This window comes from Panicum virgatum, chromosome 9N, assembly GCF_016808335.1.
Source record: "Panicum virgatum strain AP13 chromosome 9N, P.virgatum_v5, whole genome shotgun sequence".
Classification (NCBI taxonomy): domain Eukaryota; kingdom Viridiplantae; phylum Streptophyta; class Magnoliopsida; order Poales; family Poaceae; genus Panicum; species Panicum virgatum.
The window spans coordinates 63,758,561-63,782,129 of record NC_053153.1 but is presented as its reverse complement, the minus strand read 5'-3'; the positions used below and the strand labels follow the sequence as shown (position 1 = coordinate 63,782,129).

Genomic DNA, 23,569 nt, shown 5'->3' with positions numbered 1-23,569 from the left:
TGCCTCTGTTTTCTTGAATTTTATTTCTTTGTTTTCATTGCTGTGATGTGGTCACTAGAGAGCTGGAGATGGATGGTCGCCGTTCATTGAGAATTGAAAATTTTCAGTCATGCTAGATCGCCCTGATGTATGAGAAGGCTGCCAAATATCTGCCCAGCATATTTGTGTGATTTGAGGTCCCGACTCGTGTCGGCTGCCCAGCACTGGTAAATAGTTCCATTTGTGTGGCTTCTGATGGGCCACCAGAGACTGTCAGATGGTCCTCTGTTTTTTGCTCCCTAGATTTCTGCTGCTCTGTACGTGGCACAAATTTTGCAATGCATGGTACCCAACTGTGTATGTAGTAACCTAAGCATACGGAGAAATGCACATGCACGAGCTGGCGCAACTACACTGTTTTGGTATATTTTCGTTTTCCTATTCGTATATGTGTTGTGTTGCTGCTGCTCTGTTTGAATAGGAAAAACCAAAATAAGAAGAAATTCTCCCTTCTCATCGTGAAATGTCTTGTCATAAGAAGCCTTTGGAGAAATATGGCAGCGTGGCTGCCGCATGTACCATCTTTGCCCCAACACTCGTTGCAGAATGCAAATTCAGTTGGGGTCTGGCAATTGTTGGTTGGTGAAGGACCGGAAATCCGGAATCGTGGAAGAAAGTATCTGGCTGTCACGATTCAGGAAGTACTTACTATTTATAAGCATGGTGCTCCCAATACTGAATCTACAAGCGACCGTGAGTTTCCAAACTCAGAGTCGGACCCTCAGTGCCATATGTGGATCCGAGTGCTCCTTTCCCTTTCTTTTTTTTTTCCTAGGCTCCTTTCCCTTTCCTCTTCATTTCTCCCCGGCGTCCGCCGCTTAAGTCCGGCTGCCCCCGCCGCGGCCTCCCTCCCCCTCCGCGCGCCACACCTCCTGCCTCCCTCTGGCGGCCGACGGCCGGCAGATCCGCGCCGGATCCGCGGCAGTGCGGCGCGCCTGGGCGGAGTGGTGCGGCGGCGGAGCGTGGGAGCGGCGCCGCAGGCCGGCCGGGAGGCGGTGCGGCGGTTCGCGCGACAAGGTAAGTGATTTTTCTTTTTTTTTGTCGCAAAATTTATTCCACACAATTTTTCATCTGAATTTTTTTATTTTGGATGCAAAAGAATTTTTACCCGAGCCTTTCTTTTGTTTTGGATGATTTTTTTTATCCAACCTTTTTTTGTTTTGAATGTAAAAATTTTCTCATCATTTTTCTTTAAATTTGTTTCTTAAAATTTTTTCTTCCAAATTTGTCTCATCAAACTTTTTCCCACCTCTTCATTTTTACCTTGAAAAATTTTTCAAAAATTTTTTTATCAGAAAATGACAAAAAGTTACTGAAAAAGAAAAAAAATCGGACGGAAAATCGACCGTAGAGCTCCCAACTTACGGTCGCCCGTAAACTAGAATGCCCATGGTTCTCTCTTCTCCCTTATAATTCAATCGAGCACATGGACATGGTGCCTCACCCAAAAAAGAAGTCGAGAAAAGAAAAAGAAACTAGTGCGGCAGGAGTAGCAAATGACAGGTGCACATGGCCGTCAAGGCTGCCCTAAACCAGTATACCATAGCCACATATGCGGTGGAACTTTTGTTCTTTTGTCGCTTCGCGCGCTTTCGGTTCCAGCCGATTCAGGTGTTTGAGAGGTTTTCATTGTGTGCGAACCAGTGGCGACGGCAGAAATAACTGGTAAGAGAAGCTGCTTTCTCTTCTTCCTCTCATTCCTCTTTTCCTTCTTCCTCCTCAAATTTGCAGAGAGAGGGTTCCATGAAAATTGCGACGGTGGGGGGGGGGGGGGGGCCTTCCGTCCACCACTGGTGCGAACTATATGCTTTATTTAGACCCTGTTCAGATAGTCTAAATAGTGTTGCTGGTGCACTCCGTTCCGCCAGCGTTCACTCGAGATCTGCAGCTGAGCTATCCACGCCGCCAGGGCTTCGGCCCAGTTCAGAGCCTGCGGAACTCGCGGGAACTCACGGCAGCAACGAGTCGCGCGAACCCGAGCCCCACTCGCTGCCCCAGGAGCACGGTTGCGTTGCGTTGCGTTGCGTTGCGTCCTGCAGGGTGCAGCATCCACACCACACAGCCCCGCGGGTCGCCAACGCGCGCTCCGCTCTCGTGGTCACCGGCCGCAGTCCCCTGGGGCTGGGGTGACAGCAAAGCAGCGAAGCTTCGCAGGAATGAGAGGACAGGGACCTTGGCGCAAGCCAGCGAGATCAGGGTTCGGGACAAGGACAGCACGCACACATGGCATCGACGCCATCCGTCAACTGCCCACGGTTCAAAGTTCAGGGCTGCCTCACACCACTACGCGCACCACGTGGTAGCAGAAGTCTGCTTGGAGATAAGATCTTGCAGAACCGTCGGAAGACGAATGACTCGTAAAGCCTAGCCTGGTACCATGCGGGATAAAGAATGAGAGTCACAAGGACAAAAAGAAGCATCAACAGCATCAGTTAACATCAGTTTGAGCTGAAAATAGTTTACCAGTCGCCCCATCTGACGGTCAAACATCTCTTTCCAGCCAGACTTATCTTCTGAATATCTGCCATTAACTTTTCGTATGCGATAACCATCCATATACCGGTGGTAACGTATAATGGTGCGCTCTTCACGATCTAATGTAATTTTTATATATTTTTACCTTAAAATTATATAAGATAGGCTCGAACTTTTAGAGTCTGACCATCACTTTGTTCGGCTGGCTTGTCAGACAACCAGCAAGCAGTATTTTTTCTCACACCAAATCAGCACAAGCAACCAGCCAGCCAATATCTAAACTAAAATTTAATCTATGGCGTATGGTGTAATCACCACGCGTCAGGTAAACAAGAAATGAATTCGAATTAGGGATGGCAACGGGTTGGGTAAAGTGCTGGTAGAGCAAATACCCGCCCGCGATAATACCCGAAACTATAAGGTATACCCGTACCCGCGAAGTCTAGCGGGTAAAATTTTATACCCGTACCCATACCCATCGGGTACGAGTCGGGTTTTGGGTATCCATCAGGTATTTTAATAATAGCATAAATAACCTATCATTTGGTCGTATTGACTAGAATATTTTGAATTTATCATCCATATAAGCGAACACAAAACATTAGTAGAAATAAATGGATCATCTTGCACAATTTTTTCTTATTTTTAATATCTATTTTGTAGTTATATGTAAGTACACGCGTTCAATTCTAGTTATGTATTTTATCTAAAAATATAACAATGATCATATGCTTCACTACAAATAATAAGCAAAATGTCAATGTCATTTTTACATCTATTAGTTCACATAATCTCACTATCCGTCTATTTAGTTCATACAATCGCAAGAAAATGAGACATAAAATTTTTGAATGATATGAGTTCACTAGATTATCTTTTATATTTCGGGTACCCGTTGGGTAACCGCGGGTAAAAAATTTTACCCGTGCTCTACCCGCGGGTGAAATTCTATACCCATACCCGCGGGTAAAATTTTATACACATACCCTCACCCATCGGGTCGGGTACTCGCGGGTACCCGCACCCGCGGGTAAAATTGATATGCCTAATTCAAATGATCTCACGCAGCGCAAATACCGCGTCAAAATATTCGGTGCTTTTTAGATTATCAGCTACCAGTTCTCAAATGAGGACGTCCATCAGACCATCACAGGAGCACATGCTCCATTGGTTAGATAAGTCAGAAGGGTCGTACTCGAAGCAGGTTTGATAAAATTTAAACGCGCGGCAAGTGGCTTAATATAGAAATCGCCACCAAACGCTCAATTCAACGTAAATAACCACGCGAATGCATGGCATTGGCAGAATAATGTCACTCTGAGGGCGTTGGCACACATAAGGTAGGTACCATGACGTGAGAACAAAACAACTAGCTAGGGGAACCAGATAACCAGCAGCCGGTAGGTAAACCATCCAAAGCGCATTGACTCTAATGGAGCCACACAGGCTAGTGAGTATATTTCCAGTCAATTATGTCCATATTTTTTTCTCACTGGACAAATGTTGAAGTGGAAGCATATTACCTAGCAAATATGTGCTAGAGCTGATGCAGTGGCCTTGAATGAACAAACACAGATCTAAATGCCGGGTCAGGTGTTTGGCCTCACTATTATCAGATCTCTTTTGTTTTTCTAGTAATTTGCAGCTTTTTTAGTGCTTGTGAATAATTAGCCAGGCATGTATTCTACAGTCACAACAAATAATTAGTGGAATATGGGCAACCATAACTCTAGTCCCTTTTGAAAAGAGGAGTAGAAAAGCCATTAGGCTTATAATTGCTTGGAAACTCACAAGTAGACAAAACCGAGTAGCTATGCAAAATAATATACTTGCAAGGAGAAACATCATGTGGCAATTATAACAAGCCATTAGCCATACAGTACTGATTGAGTAATAAGATCCCACATATTAAAGCACATTAGGCCAGTGTATTGACTAAAGCAGTATAGTGAACTTGGGGCGAGATTACCACGCTAATCTAGCGAGAACTTGATGAGCGGAAAGGCCATAGGAACGAGAACGGGTTCCTTCTCCTTTGACGCCCATTGGTTCTTCCGCTGCTGCTTGAACTACTTGAGCTCTGGCTTTGGTTTGTTGAACTTGTGCGTGAGCAGCTAGCACCAGTAGTAGAACCCTGTGTTGGAAGCTCATAACGGCAAACAGGGCAGGAATTATGCTGCTCTAGCCAAGGAACTATGCAATCCGAGTGATACAAATGCTTGCATGGCATCTCTCTTGCTTCTGATCCCAACTCGAACTTCTCTTTACAGACAGGGCAGTGTGAGTCTCCACTTAGATGCCTCTGAGTGATCTTAACAGTGGGCATAGCATCAATCGAGGACTGTGCGGCAGGGGGCGGTCCACGACGATCATTCTGAGTCAATTGCTCAATGAGATCATCTAATCCAGGCCCAACGAAGTAGTCTGCAATGTTTGCCCTCCTCATGCCAACACCGCGCCGTCCATTGATGAACACATCAAAACCATTATCCTCAGTGAGATGACCAGGGAGCTGACCACGGAAGAGCAACCATGGCCCTGAGCCAAACTCCATCTCTAAGTCCGAAAAGATGTTTGGTCTTCCTCTGACATCAACCTCCCTGTTCATCCCAGCCATACCATGCCGCATCACGGCAGAGATGGCCTCCATGATCCCAAACCTTGGGTCACGATGGAAATCAGGATCCATCCCAACGAAGTGGCTCATGAGTGCATCTACATCATCCATTTCAGCCACAAAACCAGAATCGCAGTAAGGACAAACCATCTCCCGGCCACGAGGCCTTACCCGCTGTCGGCATTGGTAACACCAGTATGATTGCCTGCCACCTGACATTTTCCCCAGTTAATGCACTGCCTCGTGAAAATTCAAAGTTGAATCTGAACCTCGTTGGCACTGCAAAAAAATGACAAAGATGTTCAAGATCTGAGCACAAAGTTCAACAGGGCATATAAGCATATTAAAATTCAAACGCAAGTTACGTGATCCTACTAGACCAAGTACACAAGCTTCCACAAAGATCCAATATAACAAAGTCAATAAGTAACTATGATCACAACTATAAAAAGATAAAAGACTGAAAAGATTTAATTGAATACCCAAGATTTCAAAAAAAATAATGCTTTACAGATAAGCATATATAATAATTCGCTTTAGAACCAACAGATTGTTCCAAGAAACATATACACATAAGCTCAAGACTAGATTGTTCTTGCAACTGTTTCTAATGCGTCAATCAAGTAAACTCTTAACTTGTCTCAACTCTAAACCTGTAAGATTAGGATGTGAATTCCAATGGATCAAATTATATAACTTCGCCGGAGACAATAGCTTTTCTCCAACCCACTTTCCAAACAAATCTCCAGCGTCGCCTCGAACTAATTTTTCTTCAATAGGAGGCAAGGGAAAACGGGGGAGAGGCAAGGTAAATTTATTCGAAACGTGAATGGGCATCCTCTATTTTGGTTCTAGAATACATGCGCTCGATGTGTCCCAAATACATTAACAAACTGGAAACACCGAACTGGAACATAAACATCATTTCTTTTTGAGAAAGAAACTACGCCTGTCAGCTCAATTGGGCACCAAGGTGTTCTACGGCGCTGCACCACTGAGATCGGAGGATCGACGCTGATGAACGCCACCAAGAGAACCCAACCCAACCGCAGATAGAGGCACGGGTTGGATCTCTAGGCCTTTGGGGTACCGCCTGGCACACGAACCCCGCGACGGACAAAGAGGGGGAGGAAGAAATGCGTGGATCAGGCCGGGCACCAGACCGGCTCTCGCGACAAGGGTATCCGTCTCGGATTACTCACCAGGGACGAAGAAAGCCGTCGAGCCCGCGCCACCCAAACCGAGGGAGGAGCGGCGCGCGGCCACCAGGCGGTAGACGAGGAGGAGGAGGAGGAGGAGCGGCGCGCGGCCACCAGGCGGTAGAGGAGGAGGAGGAGCGGGGAGGCCGCAGCCAGGAACTCCGCCACGACCCGAAGAGGCAGGGTGTGTGGGGAGCGGAATGATGGAGAGGGAGCAAGCACGGGGGGCCGCCAGAGACCGCGATTTACACCCGGCTTGACTCCGCCGGGACCCACCCAGTGCAGCAGTCGCTGTCCCCACGCGGGCCCCGCCTGGCAGCGGCGGGCCCGGCACGGTGGGTCCGGCGGGTAGGGAAGGAACGCATCGATGCGATCCTCTCTCATCGGGTCCCGAGCCCCTGGCCGCGCGGCTCCCCTCGCTTTCCGTGAGATGCTTCCGCTAGTGGCCGGGCCCGGGCTGGCGGGCCGTGTGTGCCGCGCGCCCTGCCGACATGTGGGCCCGACCGGGGAGCCGGGGCCACCCGTCGGCGTCCGGGACGGCATGGGCCGGGTGGAGCTGGAAGTGTCATGCGGTGGGGCCCACGTTAAATGTCCCGCGGGCCACGCGATACGAGGCTGGATGCCTGGATCGACCGTCGGTGGGAGGAACGGACGGACGGATGGGGAGGTCCTCTCACGTGGTGCTGCATCATGTGTCGGGGGGTGGAGTAGTATGATAAGGTTCCTCCGTGCTGGTCACGCTGGGAGGACGCGCCAATCTGCTAGGTCGCTTCCATGTGGGCCTCGCTACCACAAAAACTACTACTACGACTAAATATTTTGTCGTGGGTGAAGTGATGCGGCTGAACTTTTAAAATCTAATTTAAATATTTAATAGAAATATAATATATGCTGATTTTATTACGAAAGACGCTATTTTTTTGGGGAAACGAAATATGCTTTTATAGTATTATGAATTTATTAGGTTTTATATGTATTGTTTTATTAATGAAAAGGTGGTCAAGGTCACACTTTGAAGACAATAAAAGACAAAATACATCAGTTACTTTTTTTATCTAGCAGAGTGCCTGGTCTGAAATACAATAAGATTTGAAGAGATGCCATATATATCCACATAGTATCGTTGTGTCGTTTAGGTTCGCATCCTAAGAACATGTACTGCAATTATGAAATTCCATATTCCAAATCAAGAAGCTAACAGGTGGCATTCACTAACCAAAAGAAAGTTGAAGTACTCAGGCACAGTCACAGTGAACTTATTCCCGAATCAGTAGTAGACGAGTGTTTGCATTGCAATCCATGCGTCAACGTTTCTTTTTTTTTTCTTTTCAGGGCTGCCTCAACGTTTTGGTGCTTTTTGCCTCACTAGTGTTACCAAAAATAACAAATCTCTTTTTCCCCTTTAACAAAAATCGTTCACGAACCAGAACCACCATACGCTGTTTCATAAAAGATGAAGCCAGGCAACATGTTTCCGGGGGATGACATGCGCTGTTGCACATTTGTCAAGATCGAAACTGCCCCAGGAGCTCAAGATCGAAGTCCACCCACCGAACTTCCAGGCCGCGGAGCCGGGCAGCCATGCACCGCCGCGGCGAGGCGACCCACCGGGGCCAGAGCTCCTCCCGCAGTCCCGCTGCCGAGGCTAGCGAGGACGACGCTAACCTGAACATTGGCACCTGCCACCCTCCCCGTGCTCGCGTCAGCCGGAGCCGGGTCGATGCCCCCGTGGCGCCAACGCGCACCACCTGTTCGACGAAAATCACTCGTTCGCGTGGCGCTTGAGCTCATCTCATGGCTACCGTGGTTCCCGTTGCAGACGGCAGACCAGGAAGGGAACGGGCGCAGAGGGACCTCGCCCGCCGTGCTGGAGCGGGTGGGCGGCGACCCCGCGCGCACGTCTCCTTCAATTCCCTCGCCGTCAAGATGGTGTGCCGTCCCTTTTGCGATTGGCCCCGCGTTTGTTCGTGCCGATGTGTGAGGTTTCTGCCTCCTTGCTTGCTGGTCCCTTCTGCCTGTATGTGCTTGACTTGACTGCTTGTAGCCAGCCTTCTCCCAATTCAAATGGCCTGATGACTAGCTACTAGCTTGGCCCTTCAATGTGGTTGTTGGGTTAGCGCCTGCTCTGTGTGGATGTTTGTTTATTGGATGCATATGTTCATGAACTGTACATGTACTTTTGCTTAGAGGGAGTTCCGTGATTCGGTCAGTCCGTCAGGTGTGCTAGCTGGACGGAACTGGCGAGCTCTTCAGGTTAGTTGCGATATGCGAGCCATTGCTGCATATGCATATGCCACCAATGTCAGAATCTGCCTTCATGTGCATTCTTAATGCCGGATCATTTCCAGGGCAAAACGGAGCTGGATTGTTATTATTGATGAGAGCGTATTGCAGATGTTGGCCCTACATTTTAGTTAGACCGGCGTTTCCTTTTTGCTTGGGATTCCCTCTTTTTCTAGTAAGTTTCCGGATAAAAGACAATCCTGTGTTCTTGAATGGCCCAAACGGAAGGTCCCACTTATGAATCACATGGTATAGCTGATTTATCAATTGTAAAACATTGTTTCAGGCAGCTATTTATGCTTTCGTATTTGTCTGAATGACCGCTTGAACTTTGTATATACTATGATAAAAGAATGAAATAACCACTAAGTATTCTGTGAATTCCCTTTTTCATAACCCCTGCTTTCATGCTAGTCCTGCAGAACTATATCTTCCACAAATGTAATGGCATCAGATATACGCTCTCTGCTGGTTTTGTGATAAAAAATGAACTATCTATTGCATTTACTGGTTCTTCAGAGGATCAGTATGGATTTCATCTTTGATAGGGCAGGTCTATAAGACAATGCAGAATATAGTGTATACTCAAAGCAGTTCAAATACGTGAGGATGTGATACAGTCCTTGTGAACTCCCTTTATTGCATCCACCATATTTTATAATTCTTGATTGTCTTGTTCTTATTGAAGCTTCAATTTTGAAATTGAACTTATAGAGTTCAATATGATTACCCTTGAAGCTAAGTTTGGGGATGTCAGATTGCAGTTTCTCTTAATTCAAAAACCATATTTCATTCAGTTTAAGTTAGATTTTCTGCACTCTGCAAAGCAATCTTAATCTATCTTTTCTTTCCTTGAAGGAATGTTGCAGTTTTTTAATTATGTTGACCAAATGATCACTCTGTGCTCATGGTATCAGGCAGGATAACTAGACATGCTCAAATGATTGTTTAGGTTTCTCTTTTGTTTCCTAATTTGGAAGAGAATGTTTTTTTTCTCTGAACTATTGTTTAATGGGTGATAATTCTGTCAGGCATTTTCGCCATCAGTTTTTACCCACTTGGTGGTCTTTTTTTTTTTGCACTGTTAATTTATTTGTGTTGCTGGCATACCTTTTTTTCAGCTGGAGGAATATCATGCTTCCAGTGTAAACTTATATTGAAGCATGCCACATCAATCAAAGCTTTATCTAATACCTGCTCACTTCCCAGGTAACATTTCACATTAGGTCCCATCAAAGACTTGCTCAGTCTTGCCAGGATTCAGATGCATCTTCATTGTATTTCCTAGACTTGGAGAAGTTAACAAAACTAGTTAGGTTGGCGCGCTACGCGCGCCTATACAAAAAAACGTGGATCTAAAATATTAATAGAAAAATATTATCCGTTACTATGTTCGAAGCAACATCGTATCGATATATTGAGTTAGATCTAAAAGTTACAGTAAAGCGGCATAGTAGTTTTGTGTCTGAGAGCGCGTCAATCTCAAGCATTGTAGTATAGAGGTACATGTAATTTTTCCTTAGGAATTTTTTTTGGGTCAGTAGGTATAGTTTAATTACTTTAGTAGGAAAAAAAGTAGGATTAGAAATGAATGAACATTTTAATTATATTTTGTGGATTTACGGAGGGAAATCAAAACCCAAGAAATAGTACAACTACCATATGTAAATGTAGTATACAAAGTTTAGTTATTATTTTTGTAGGTAGGAAGTAGTTAAATATATTTTGTATTGTCAAATAATAGAAGAAAAATATTTTTTAAGATAAAGAGACTAACTTAATAGAATCGTGGGCCCCATATGGGCCCCGCCCAAATAGTACATGGGTCCCACGTGGGCCCCGTCTGAATAGTATGTGGGCCCACGTGGGTCCCGCCTGAATAGTACGTGGGCCCCACGTGATTTCCACGTGAATAGTATGTGGGACCCGCATGAACAGTAATCGGGCCCCCGTGGGGCCACGACTCATGAGGAGGCCCCAAATCTTGGCCCTTTAGTATATGTACTTAATGCCTGCTTTCTCATTTGGTTTGTATCACGCAATCCATGAGAGTGATTCCCACAACAAAAGAGGGGCCGAATATTTTCCTTCTATGTGCTTCTGCATGTGGGCTGCTTTCAAGATTTCATTTCACAGCAGTCCTAGAAACGCTGAAATGAAACCGGCTACTGGGAATGGACTAATAATCTACTGTCATTTCAGCTTCAGGAATAGAACGTGAGGAGTTAGCACTTTGTTCTTTATGCACAGCTTTTTTTCAAAAACCTGCAAATGCACGTGTCTCATTAAGCAGGAGTAAAAAAAAAAGAAGAGTTAACAAGGAGTTGGTCAAGTCCTCCCGAAGGAAAAAAACTCTCGGTTCGTTGCTTCCCAACTAGGTTTCGCGTATTCTGGTGCAGCTCATCTCTGCTGATTGGTATTCGTCTGTACTTGAGATTCACGAATGCTGGGTCTCGGTTCAGTGCTTTCTACGGGTTCAGTGAGCATGGGCAGACGATGCTCGACAGTCATGCAGCCACCAATTCAATCCTAGCTTCACATGCTGTCTAGTTTCGAATCTTGTATGGGAAGATGCTCTCGTCTTCGCATTTAACGATCGGATCACTTCAATTCAGGCTTTACCTGTCCTGTCAAACAGAAACCGTAACACACCGAAGACACCAAACCACCACACGCTTCAAAACGGAACTACCAAACTACTACCACACGGAGGCTTAACCCTGATCAGCAGATCATCGATCACGATTTTTAAAATTAGCCTCTTCAACAAACAAAAAATCCATGCAGGCTAGACAAGATCCCACACCCTTCATCAGGGAATCAAAAATACATATGGAGAAGTAAACTTGATAGTTGAACATGATTTCAAGCTCTCCATGAACTAGAACCTAGATGTTCATCTCTGTTTTCAACAAATATTCTAATTCATCCCCCATACAACAAATAAACTACTCATCATCCTCAGCCATGGCTTTCTTCTTCTTTTTCTTCTTCCCTTCAGTGGCTGTCTTAGGTTCAGCATCCTCCGAAACTTCACGGCTCTTCTTCTTCTTCTTCTTAGGAGTTTCGGAAACTTCAGCATCACCATTGGTTGCCACATTCTCCTGCTCCTGGGTCTCCTCTAGCTTATGCTTCTTTTTCTTCTTCTTCTTCTCAGTTCCAGGCTCGGCTTCACCGTCATCAGCATTGGAAGGCTTATCCAGTTCCATTGCATCGCCATCAGCCTCAGTTTTGGACTTCTTTTTCTTGCTTTTCTTGGCAGATGCATCAGTCCTCTCATTATCTGCAAATATTGAAGAACAGTGCAGACATCATCGAACATGGGATGGGTAATCCATTGTCCCAGAGGAAACAAAAATTAAAAGAGCTTGCATTTCTGATAGATGGAATTAGCCTATGCTTACCATCATCATCAATTGAGGCTCCATTGACCATACTGTTAATAGCAGCTTTCATAACATCAAGGTTTTTACGAGGCGCAATACCCTTGTCATAGAAGTCCAGTCTCTCCTCAACTTGCTCACGCAATTTTTGGCCAAAGACAGATGTACTTGCCTCTGGAGTCAGATTACAGTGGCAAACAATCAAGAGGGAGCTTTCAGAATGAGAATATGCATAACAAAGAGTCTGGTAACAGAAACCTCTGAAACTAACCTGAGTAACAATCAATGCGTGACGCAATCGAGCATTTGTTTGCAAGGTAACGAGCCATTCTGCCCTTGTTCTTGGTTGAAGCACGACCAATGAAGGAGGAGTGGAATATAAGGCCATACTTAGGTGTGTTCCCTCGAGTTTTCAGTGCTCTGGTGGACAAAGAAGAGAAGCGTAAGAGCCGTATTGTTGCGACCACTTGACAAAGTGAAAATCAGAATTACAGAAAAACTGGAAATCATATGATGTGGACAGCAGCAAACCTGAAGAGTGCCTTCTCAGCACCAAGAATTTGGAGAGTGGAGGCAGGACACTTGGCAAGATTTGAAAGACTGCCAGCATGAGAGATTAGACGAGCTCCAACAACTTCACCAATCAATGACGTCAGATTTGGTGCAATATCATTCATCTTAGTAACAAGATATTCATAAAGGTTTTTACGGTATTCAGACAGATTCATAACCCTTTGGGCAAATTGCTGGACATTAATCAAATCAACTGGTGAGAGATCTTGGCCTGAAAACAAACAAGAACAAACAAACCATAAGTGAAGTTACTATGACCACTACAGTCAAATTAAGTCAACAGAACCATATCGCATTACCCATTGAGGCCTTTGCTGCTTCAACAATTTCTTTAGCCTTGTCCTCATCACCAACTATATCCGCCAAAGCAGGAATATCTTTTTCCGCCAAATCAGATTTGTTCACGATAAACTTAGCAAGCTTGGCATAAAGGTAGTTGTCATTGACAATCTTGACAAGCTCAGGGAAGTGCCACGAGAACCATTCCCTGCATTTTAGTTACGCCCCATTTTTATTATGCCAAGCATTCAATATTCACCCTACCACCATATTGAAACTCCCAAAGTAACTAACCAGAGCAGATAAACTCAGATACAAATACAGACTCCAGGCTACAAACAGTTAACAAGAAATGTGACAGAAGAAACAATGGAACAGACCTAACTCTCATGGAGAAGGAGTTGATGTCCTTGTCAAGTGTATCCAACAGAAAGATTGCCTGAATCACCATGTTGTCAACACGGTTCACATTGAACTTCACCTTGGCCCTGCTGTAGCTATGCCCCAGGCCGAGTTGGGCCTTCTCTAAGTCCGACTCCTAAACAACAGGTAACAGAATTAAGCATAACCATGCGTCCACCTTTACCACAAAGCTAGCCTGTGATTTCCTATATCTGCCCAGCAGGAAAAGCTTCACAAGCATGTTCACGCAACTCAGAGGCACAACGGAAGCGTACAAAGCATATTATGATCCTGTGCGGATATATGATGGGAAAAAGTCACCTTGAGCTCCTTGATGAAGCGGTCGAAGTGGAGACGGACGCCGCGGAGCAGCTCCTGGACGAACTCGTTGCTCTGGCAGGGGATGCCGGTGACCTCGGCGATATGGGAGCCGACCTTTGGCTCGACGACGCCGAGGCTGTACTTGGCCTTCTTCCCCTCCTTGGGCTTGGGCAGATTCAACTCCAAGAAGCTCCTCAGCTCATCGGTCATGATCCCTGCCCAAAATTACGACCAAACCCCGCGTCAAAACGCACGCGTCTCGCAGTGAGGCTCATCAAGAGGTGGGGGGAAGCGGACCTTCGGAGATGGCGTTGCACTGATTGAGCGCGTCGACGGCGGAGGAGAAGGGGTTGAAGGCAGTGAGCTTGACGGCCTTGCCGAAGCGTTCGAGGTCCAGGACGGAGGACCGCACGGCTTCCACGCTCTGGCCGATCTCATCGATGCCGTACGCGTGGAAGAGGCCGTAGCCGGAGGCAGACTCGAACAGCAGGTACAGCGCCATCTCGCCGGCGGATGGCGGATGGCGGCGGCGGCGGCGGCGGCGGCGGCTGCTGGCTGGGGTTTGGGGGGCGGCGGAGGGGTTAGGGTTTTAGTTGGACAAGGAAGAAGGGATTGGCGCGGGGAGCAGATTTATGGGCTCAGGCTGGGCTCTTGTGGGCCGTCAGATAACCCTTTTTCCTTCTCACCCTCCTCTAATTTCTTATTTCTCCATTCGTGTATTAGTTAGTACTTTGGGATTTACCCTCTACTCCCGTCTTCTCCTCTTCTACAGTTCCAAGAGGGCGAATCGCGGGCGACTTCCGATCCGGCGTCGAATCCGCCGGATCCTCTCCGCCTCCGGTGGCCTAGCCGGCGCCGGAGGTTGGGGGATCCGCGGATGGGGCGGCCGGTGTATATACCCGATGCTACTAGTAGGCTTTGTAGATTAGGGTTAGGTTTACCCTTGTCGACTGTTCGGCTCGGGTTCGTTTTCTCCTGCTGCTGCTCCTCCGGCGGGCGATGGCGAAGATGCATTGAGGAGGCTTCCAGGGAGGCCTTCTTGGACATCTCTGTCGGATTCCCGGTCTTCGTTGGAGTCGGTGGCGAGAGGAGTCGGTGTCCTGGTGGCGTGTGCTTGGTGGAGGAGGCACGGTCACCGTGGAATAAGCTTCTCCTGGCCGTCTTTCATCTTGCCGTCAAGCGCTCCGGTGCTGACGGGAGGCCTGTGGAGTTGCGATTCGCTGGATCTGGGGGTTCCAGTGTTCGGCGATGTTCTGCTCCCTTCCTCGTCGTCGTTGAAGCTGCTGCTGGCGATGACTTTGGGAGGTATGTTTGCCAACTTAGGGAGAAACTGGGTTGGATTTTGTCTACCACTTGTTTTAGTGGTTTCATTCCCCTTCGGGGTTCGTCGTCGTCCGGTGTGCTGGAGATCTTGGTAGCGATTGAGGCGCCAGATTCCTTGTGCTCCGGCGATGTGGTGGCCAGTGGCCATCTATTTCGGCTTGTGCGTTCATCGGTAACAAAGTATGTCGATGTTTTCGATATGCTGCTCGAAGTGCCAACAAAAACTTGTGATCCATCGTCGGGAAGGATGTCGGCTTCAAGCTCCAGACTCGACGTATTTCTTCGATGCGTCGTGTGGCTGCTCCGACCACCAGCGACGGGGACGACCGGGAGGACGATCTTGCTAGGATTGTGTTGTATTTTTTACTTTCTTCAAGGGTGTCCTTGCAAGATTTGGAATGTAAACTTTATGATACATCTATGAATGTAAGCCCGGTTTCTCAAAAAAAAAAAAAAGTTAGTACTTTGGGCTAATGAGTTCCCAAAATTTTTCCGCACTACACTAACTTCGAATATTTGACCACTAATTGGTAGTATTAAATGTGTACAATTGACAAAACCCATTCCATAACCTCGGGTAAAATCACGAGACGAATCTAATGAACCTAATTATGCAATGATTAGACAATGTCGTGCTACAGTAAATAATGTCTAATGATGAATTAATTAGGCTTAATAGACTCACCTCGCGATTTACCTTCCATCTGTGTAATTATTTTTATAATTAGTCTACATTTAATACTCCAAATTAGTGTTGTAAAGGTTTCCAAAAAAATTTGCCCAAAATTTTTTAGGAACTAAATGCGCCCTTACTTTCTTTTGGACCTCACTAAAAGAACTTTAAAAGAGCATATGGAGAAAATACCATATCCACAGCAAATAAAAAACTTTTTTTAAATAAGAGCTATATTCTTGTCTCGTGCTTGTTTGCATATGGAAATTTTTCTTCACCGTTTATGTGTTCATCATCATCTTGTTCCTAACTTAACACCAGATTATTCTTTGAGCGAGAAGGACCATGTCTCTCGTTTTACACGATGTCAAAGAAGAGAGTGAGATGAAAAGGCTTGACGCGGCGGTTTGCATTGAGAAAATGCAAACCTGGTGCACAAATTCTTTTAAATTTTCTCTAGTTGCCAATTAATCGTACATTACGAGTATTTCTTAATGTAGTAGCATAAAAAAATACTGCTCTACTCATGCACATGCTATCGCCACCAGTTCACCACAATAAGAAAATCCAACTCATGCTCAACTCTACGGGCCTACTTGACTGGATGCAAAAATGTTGGCGTGCCAAAATATGAGCATGCCAAAGTTTTTTCTTAAAATTTTTAGCAAGTTTAGAATAGGACTTGGTTAAAAAGATTTTAACCTTCAATCAAACGAGTGTAAAAAATTATAGATTTATTTTGTTAAAAAAGTAGATTTAGCTACAATTTGGTGCCAACACTTTGAAAGCGTAGCCGCAGTCGGGCGCGACTATGCATCACTTCGGGTGATGGTTTCACAACCCATCACCTGAAGGGCTCCAACGATAATTATCTTGTAGAGTATTGATTTGGGCCGGCCCATTAGATGGTTTAACTGTTGTGATGGGCATATTGCCAGCTAATCAAAGGATACATGCATGCAGGAAAAGATACGATGCTCACTTTAGCCAATGCACACAGATTTGGGAAATAAAAAAACTATAAATATTAAACTGAGCATCTATATTAAATTTGGATTTCATCATTATCTTTTTCATGACAAGATCTTCAAAACAAGACCACACTTGACTATATTTGCACAATATTTTTTAAAAAATCATTTTGTTAATACTAAATAATTAGTTTCGAATACTGGGAACAAATAATTTAACAACATGAACAAATAATTATTTTTATGAACAATTTTTTTACACATAACAAACAAATAGTAATGTAGAATGAACAAAATATTAAACATCACGAACAAATGAGCTAACATGGCAGAACAATTTAATCTATAGAGTGAACAAATAAATTATACGCCTCGAATTTTTATATTATGACAGAGAGTAATAGAAACATATCAAAGAAATATAAGAAGAATAGGTAAAAAGAATGGAATAAAATCAAAGAAAGAAAATATAGAATAGAATAAGAATACACAAGAAGAAAAAAGTAAAAAACTAGTTTAAAAGGAAAAGGATAAATTAAGATAAGAATACAAAAGAAAAATAAGTATAAATAAATGGAGAAAAAGACATAATTTTTATAAATGTAGGCTTAGAATAAAATAATAGAATGAGAAAAAGAAAATAACGATGAAAAGAAAATTGTACGTAAAAATCTAGTGGTATGAATATATAGTACAAAGAGTTGTACTGTCTCTCTGCCATCCTAGCTACTCACTAGTCCGCTAGCAGAAACATTAGGAAGCAAACCCCGTAGCAACCTAGCAAGTTGTATTGGACCCACAATGTTGGTAACAAAAATCCCATCATCCAGCACCACATGAGCTACTGTGTTCAACTAAAAGAAGTTAATATACAAAGGGAAAAAAAATAAAATAGAAAGAAAAAAGAAAAATAGAAAATTAGAACCCAAAAGAAATAGACGAAAGAAAAGAAAAACAGTAATAAAAAGATGCACCTCAGCTTTTGGGTAGCAAACACCATGTGTGTTAATCACGCGGCCAGCGGCCACATGCTACTGCGGCTAATAAGTCGCTAGTTGCATATTGTCTAGCTCACGTATGTAATCATGATAGGCAGCCCAGCTAGTATGTCAGAACTATAATTTCTATGTTGAGCCGATTTGCTCCACTGAGACTATTTTGCTCTTTCAGTTGATGGATACAAAATTTGTAGCACGAGCGAGGCATAGTCTTTCCGGCCGCCGGCGGCCCGTCGCACGAGTAATGGGCTAACAAGCTAACGGTTTGCTTCCGCGTCGTACCTCACGCAAAGCCCAGCCCAGAAAAGGCCCATCTGCCTTACGCGCAGCACGTGCGACGCACGCGCCATCCGCCCGTGTCCTCTCAAAACCCTAGCTTCGCCCACATCGTGGCCTCCTCTCTAGTGTCCCCCACCGCCTCCTGCGACTCCTCTCCGTTCCCCCCTCCTCTCCCTCGCGAACCCACCACAAGAGAATCAAGGAGAGGGAGATGGCGAAGAAAAAGGAGAAGGCGGTGAACGTGTCGGGCAAGCCGCGGCACTCGAACGACGTCAACCGTCCCAATGACAAGAAGGGCGCGGGCGGTGGCGCCGGCGGCGGGGCCCGGTCCGCGGCGACCGTCCGGCGGCTAAAGATGTACAAGACGCGGCCCAAGAGGGACCGCTCCGGGAAGGTGCTCAGGAACGACTTCCAGTCCAAGGAGCTCCCCAACACCCGCATCGAGCCCGACCCCCGGTGGTTCGGTGAGCGCATCGCCCCATGACCAACCCGATCCTCTCTGTGCCTATTTGCTTTCGATTGGCCTCTATATAAGCTTAGCTGGTGCGCCAATTAAATTGTCAAATGCTGCACGGTTGCTCCAGGATGAATTGCTGCGTACAAGCGTTGCTTGTTCCGATGTTTGCTACACGTTATGTCCGTTGATGGATGCTGATTGCTTGTACCTATCTTATGCTGGTGGTTCTTGATAATTGCAGGCAACACCCGGGTTGTGGGCCAGCCACAGCTTGAATTGTTTCGGGAGGAACTCCAGAATCGTCTTTCTGACAACTTCAGTGTCATCCTGAAAGAACGGAAGCTACCACTATCACTCCTGCAGGATCATCAAAAGGTGCTACTCTTGCGTATATCATTATCATATGCCATGATGGTCATCATCCTGTTAAAATGTTGGTGAAAGGGGCAAACATAACATGCGTGTAACTTTATTAGTTTGATTGAAGCAACTGGTGTCAATATTGTTCCTCTTTCTAGTTGGTTGAGCTGTTAAGGTGTTGTCTCAGTTGGATGTTTAATAAAAAGGACACATACACCCTTTCATTCGACTCACTGTAAATTACCCTACTTCATGCAGAAATGTTCTTATGTAAGTTTGTTTGTCTTCATGCAGCAAGCGAGAGCACATTTGCTTGATGTTGAACCTTTTGAGCATGCTTTTGGGCCAAAGGGCAAGAGGAAACGCCCGAAACTAACTGCTCTTGACTATGAATCCTTGCTGAAGAAAGCTGATGATTCCCAAGGTGAGTCAATATTTTGCTTCTGAATAATTAGGATTCCAACTAGTGCATTTCACTTTAGAATATAGCAATTTGATTGGTTTCATTTAACTTTTTAAGGTAATAAGGTGACTTAACTATTATTAGTCAACCAATGCAGTCAGTTATTGATTTTCCATAACTGCTCTTGTAGAACATGCTACTTTAAAGTTCATTGGATAGTTAGTTGCACACATCCTTGCTTGGTGTACTTTCTGTTTTAGTTTTAGTTGCGTGAACAACTAAAACAACATGTATGTTGTTTTTTCTTCTTCAGATGCATTTGAGCAAAAGTATGCTTCCTCAAAGTTGCCAAAGGAGGAAGAAGAAGATGGCTTACGGGATCTAGTGAGGCATACAATGTTTGAGAAGGGACAGAGCAAAAGAATCTGGGGTGAACTGTACAAAGTTATTGACTCTTCAGATGTTGTTGTGCAAGTTAGTATACAGTTCTTTTGTCCATGCGAAAATTGCAGCTTGAACTCAACCAAAGGTGTGCTAAATATTTACACCTTTTCTATCCTGCAGGTGTTGGATGCTAGGGATCCAATGGGCACTCGATGCTATCATCTAGAGAAACATCTAAAGGAGAATTGCAAACACAAACACTTGGTGTTCTTACTAAATAAGGTATCAATTTAGTCTCTGCAACTTATCCCTGTACAAAAGCTTTGTCACTTTCCTGTTGTGATGTCTGATGGCGTAATGATTGTTTGTCCCATTTTTCATTTAGTGTGATCTAATCCCAGCTTGGGCTACAAAAGGATGGTTAAGGACCTTGTCAAAGGACTATCCCACCCTAGCATTCCATGCTAGCATCAACAAGTCATTTGGCAAAGTAAGTTTGCATTTTGCAGGATCTTTTTCAGTGTATCATCTCTGTTCTATTAGATCTGACCCCTTAATTTTTCTGAACACGTCCAGGGATCTCTTCTGTCAGTATTGAGGCAGTTTGCTCGTTTGAAGAATGACAAACAAGCTATATCTGTTGGATTTGTTGGGTACCCTAATGTTGGGAAGTCATCAGTTATTAACACGTTACGGTCAAAGAGTGTAATTCTCTCCTCTCCAATGTTTTCAAGATGTCATTTTCTAGTGATCTTTCAGGTTATTCTGATTATTGTGTTATGCCTGCAGGTTTGCAAGGTCGCACCCATTCCTGGAGAGACAAAAGTGTGGCAGTACATCACTCTCACTAAAAAGATCTTTTTGATCGATTGTCCTGGTGTTGTGTATCAAAATAATGATTCCGAAACTGATATTGTTCTAAAGGGTGTGGTATGTTTCTTCAGCTGCGCAATCTGATCTTTTTTAGTTGGATTGAACAAAAGATTTATTCAAGCATCTAGTGACTTCCCTCTATAGTTGCTATTGTGCATAGAACAAGTGTCTAAGGGCATCTCGAACAATGTATTGCCAGTTAGCTACGGGAGACCCACATCTGATTTTTTGCTTGCGTGGTGAAGAGAATAATGAAGAGAGATAAAAAGCTAACTAGTAGTTAGTAGTCAGTCTATAATGGCATTTCATACACATGAAGCATTTAACTACCCATGCGGACCCATGCTAGTTTTGAAGAACGTGTTATAACTAGACCATCGGATTGGTTATGCTAAATGACGTGGGCAACCTTATAGCTGGCAAGCTATCTTTACTATTGGAGACACCGTATAGTTCACCATGACGTGGGCTATACACTTTGAGGAGAATAATGTTGACATGTCCTATTGCATATTCCTGTATCTATGTTTTATTGGAATTTCAACCATATTAGAAATATAGTTTTCTTGTCATCCCCTTATCAATACAGGTATTTTTTTCTAATTTATGTACTTGTCACTAGGTACGAGTAACAAATTTAGAGGATGCTGCTGAGCATATTGGTGAAGTTCTGAGGCGTGTTAAAAAGGAGCATCTGCAAAGAGCTTACAAAATTCAAGATTGGTATGCTACTTTCAAGAATGTAGTAGTTTAGTATTATCCTGGTTGCATCTTTCATGTTGGTAGGAAAACACATCAAGCATTATTTGTATACTGTGTGATCCATGATGAATAAAGATGCTAACCACCTTTTCAGTATATTCCTTTGTATGAACACTGATTTTTAGAGTTTGATACAATTAAAACCCATGGCACGGTCTTATGCTGAATTAATATGTTCTCTGCAGGACTGATGATAACGATTTTCTTCTCCAGCTGTGCAGGACTACTGGAAAACTTCTCAAGGTATGCATGTGTTCTTCATATCTATTGAGTCTTGCTATATTCTCAAGGTATGCATGTGTTCTTCATATCTATTGAGTCTTGCTATATTTCTACCAAGTGTTTCTCCCAGCTAATTTGTAGGCAAATTGATATTTTGTATATATTGTACCTGCTTATTACGATTTTGTACAGTACTATGTGTTACAAAGACAGTGTGATTTAAACAATACCCGTTATATTGTTTACCCTAATGATTATGCTTTTGGTTCTCAGGGTGGGGAGCCTGACCTGACAACAGCAGCCAAGATGGTTCTTCATGACTGGCAGAGGGGTAAAATTCCCTTTTTTGTACCCCCTCCGCAGCAGAGTGCCGATGGTGCATCTGGAAGTGTTGAGCCTGTTGAGAAAACCGAAGAGGATGGAGTAAGCAGTGACAGGACTGCTGCCGCCATGAAAGCCATTGCAGGGATAATTTCATCTCAGCAGAACAAGGATGTACCCTGCCATAAGGAACATGATGCAAATAATGAAGACATTGAAAGTGAAGATAACGAGGATATCGAGCTTCCAGAGCAATCAGAGTAATTTTGGGTACAGATATGGACTAAAATTGACAATGTCAGGGCTCAGGAGTGTGTACCTCATTATCACTGTAGTGCCAGAAAAGGATTCATGTTGATTTAGCTGCCTCAAAGGATGGTGATTTGCTTAGCCACTCGCCTCCTTTCTTGTAATCTTTGATCGTAACTTCTTGTAATAGGCAGGTAGAGCAGTTTTGCTAGCTACCTCGTTGGATCGCAGTGTTTATCTGTACTACAAATACAGTCATATACATCTTAAAAATGGTCAAGTCGTACTTATTTTTCATATAGTGTTATCTATTCTGAACTTACTGTTTCTTTCAACATTAAGATAGAGCATCTCCAACAGATACTAAAAAATTAATGTTTTGGTGATGGAGATCTAGCAGTTTGCCAATCCAATCTTCATTACTTATAAGTTTTTGTAATCATCAAAACACACCTCACTCTCCCCTAAATGTAGATAGTTTTTCCTCTATCTCATTTTTTGTGATTGCATTTTGATATTCTGCTGCATCAACTATTACCTAAAACACAAAAGTAGGTATTGGTAATGGAGCGAGAATATATTTTGGATATGAGATAAGAGTAATCTGTTGGAGATGCTTTTAGTGCCTCTTTGGCATTGCTTCTTAGGAGGCTTCATAAACAGCTTCACATGAAGCCATGCGAAACGAATTTATTTTTGGACTAGCTTCAAATTTGAAGCTATCTATATACTTCAACTAGTGGAGATGCTCTTAGGGCCCCTTTGGTATAATTTCTTAGGAGGCTTTATGAACAACTTCACATGAAGCTATCCCAAATGATTTTTTAAAACTAGCTTCAAGTTTGAAGCTATCCATGTATTTCCACTAGCGGAGTGAAGCCACAAAAATGTAGCTTCACTAGGAAGAAACTCTTTCGCCAAACATTTTTCAAAATAGCTTTAACTTCACCAGAAAAATTGCTTCACCAACTATTTCAAGATAAGCTTAAGCTATGCCAAACAAAACCTTATTCTGAGGCCTCTAGCTTCTCTCGAACAGCTCAGGCTCGAGCTTCTCTGGAGCTGAAGCTCTTCTGTAAAGGCTTTTTAGCTACCATACAAGTAATTTTGGGCAATACATGCTTGGCGTAGAATAGGTCAGTGGTGGGTTTCGTTTTTTTACCCATGTTGTCAAGTGAAAATGTTATTTTGTTTTTAAGGCTCCTCGTGTAATGTCATTTTTATTTTATACCCACTTAACAAGATTAAACTCAGATATGCGCAAAAGCCCGAATTAATGTGGAAAACTATTCATCGGTCACGCGGCTGGCGCGCGAGCTGTTGCACAAGCCCTCCACACCCTGTTCGTCTTCTTCTTGAGCCAGGGGAGGAAGGGTGGCAGCCGGCGAGCTAGGAGAGGGGGAGGGTGAGGGAGTGGCCGACGAGGGATGGTTGGTGGGGGAGCGGCCGCTGGTGAGGTCGCCAGCGGTCGGGGTGTTGGAGGATGTCGACGGACCTTATTGTCCCTAGATTGCTAGGGTGGGGGCGGCTCCATGATCACCGGACCTAGAGGAGATGTTGGCGGCGGCCCGATGGTGGTTGCGGTTCAGCCGGCGGCGGAGGTGAGGCAGTGCGGGAGCGCCGCTGGCCGGACGGGGTTAGCCCCCCGTTGGGTGGTGACCGGCGGCGGGGGAAAGAAGGGCGGGATGGGTGGGTGGACAGGCAGTTGGCACGACGGCGGGGG

General features: G+C 44.5%; 3 protein-coding genes across 3 annotated transcripts; 1 reads left to right on the top strand and 2 right to left on the bottom strand.

Annotated features, from left to right (window-relative positions):
* Positions 1-4,266: 4,266 nt before the first annotated feature.
* LOC120690246 (probable E3 ubiquitin-protein ligase RHC1A) lies at positions 4,267-6,564 on the bottom strand. Its single transcript, XM_039972836.1, has 2 exons — positions 6,334-6,564; positions 4,267-5,410 (listed from the first exon to the last, which is right to left on the bottom strand). Exon 2 carries the CDS (start codon positions 5,348-5,350, stop codon positions 4,493-4,495), a length of 858 nt encoding a protein of 285 aa, XP_039828770.1. The 5' UTR covers positions 5,351-5,410; positions 6,334-6,564; the 3' UTR covers positions 4,267-4,492.
* A 4,770-nt stretch (positions 6,565-11,334) lies between these two features.
* On the bottom strand, positions 11,335-14,195 carry LOC120690222 (nucleolar protein 56-like). Its single transcript, XM_039972808.1, has 8 exons — positions 13,869-14,195; positions 13,572-13,786; positions 13,229-13,386; positions 12,869-13,056; positions 12,528-12,780; positions 12,268-12,416; positions 12,018-12,170; positions 11,335-11,896 (listed from the first exon to the last, which is right to left on the bottom strand). Exons 1-8 carry the CDS (start codon positions 14,071-14,073, stop codon positions 11,562-11,564), a joined length of 1,656 nt encoding a protein of 551 aa, XP_039828742.1. The 5' UTR covers positions 14,074-14,195; the 3' UTR covers positions 11,335-11,561.
* A 3,735-nt stretch (positions 14,196-17,930) lies between these two features.
* LOC120690503 (nuclear/nucleolar GTPase 2) lies at positions 17,931-22,145 on the top strand. Its single transcript, XM_039973176.1, has 11 exons — positions 17,931-18,279; positions 18,514-18,647; positions 18,927-19,056; positions 19,349-19,509; positions 19,600-19,701; positions 19,805-19,909; positions 19,996-20,124; positions 20,209-20,349; positions 20,915-21,015; positions 21,240-21,297; positions 21,550-22,145. Exons 1-11 carry the CDS (start codon positions 18,027-18,029, stop codon positions 21,859-21,861), a joined length of 1,626 nt encoding a protein of 541 aa, XP_039829110.1. The 5' UTR covers positions 17,931-18,026; the 3' UTR covers positions 21,862-22,145.
* The last annotated feature ends 1,424 nt before the right edge of the window (positions 22,146-23,569 follow it).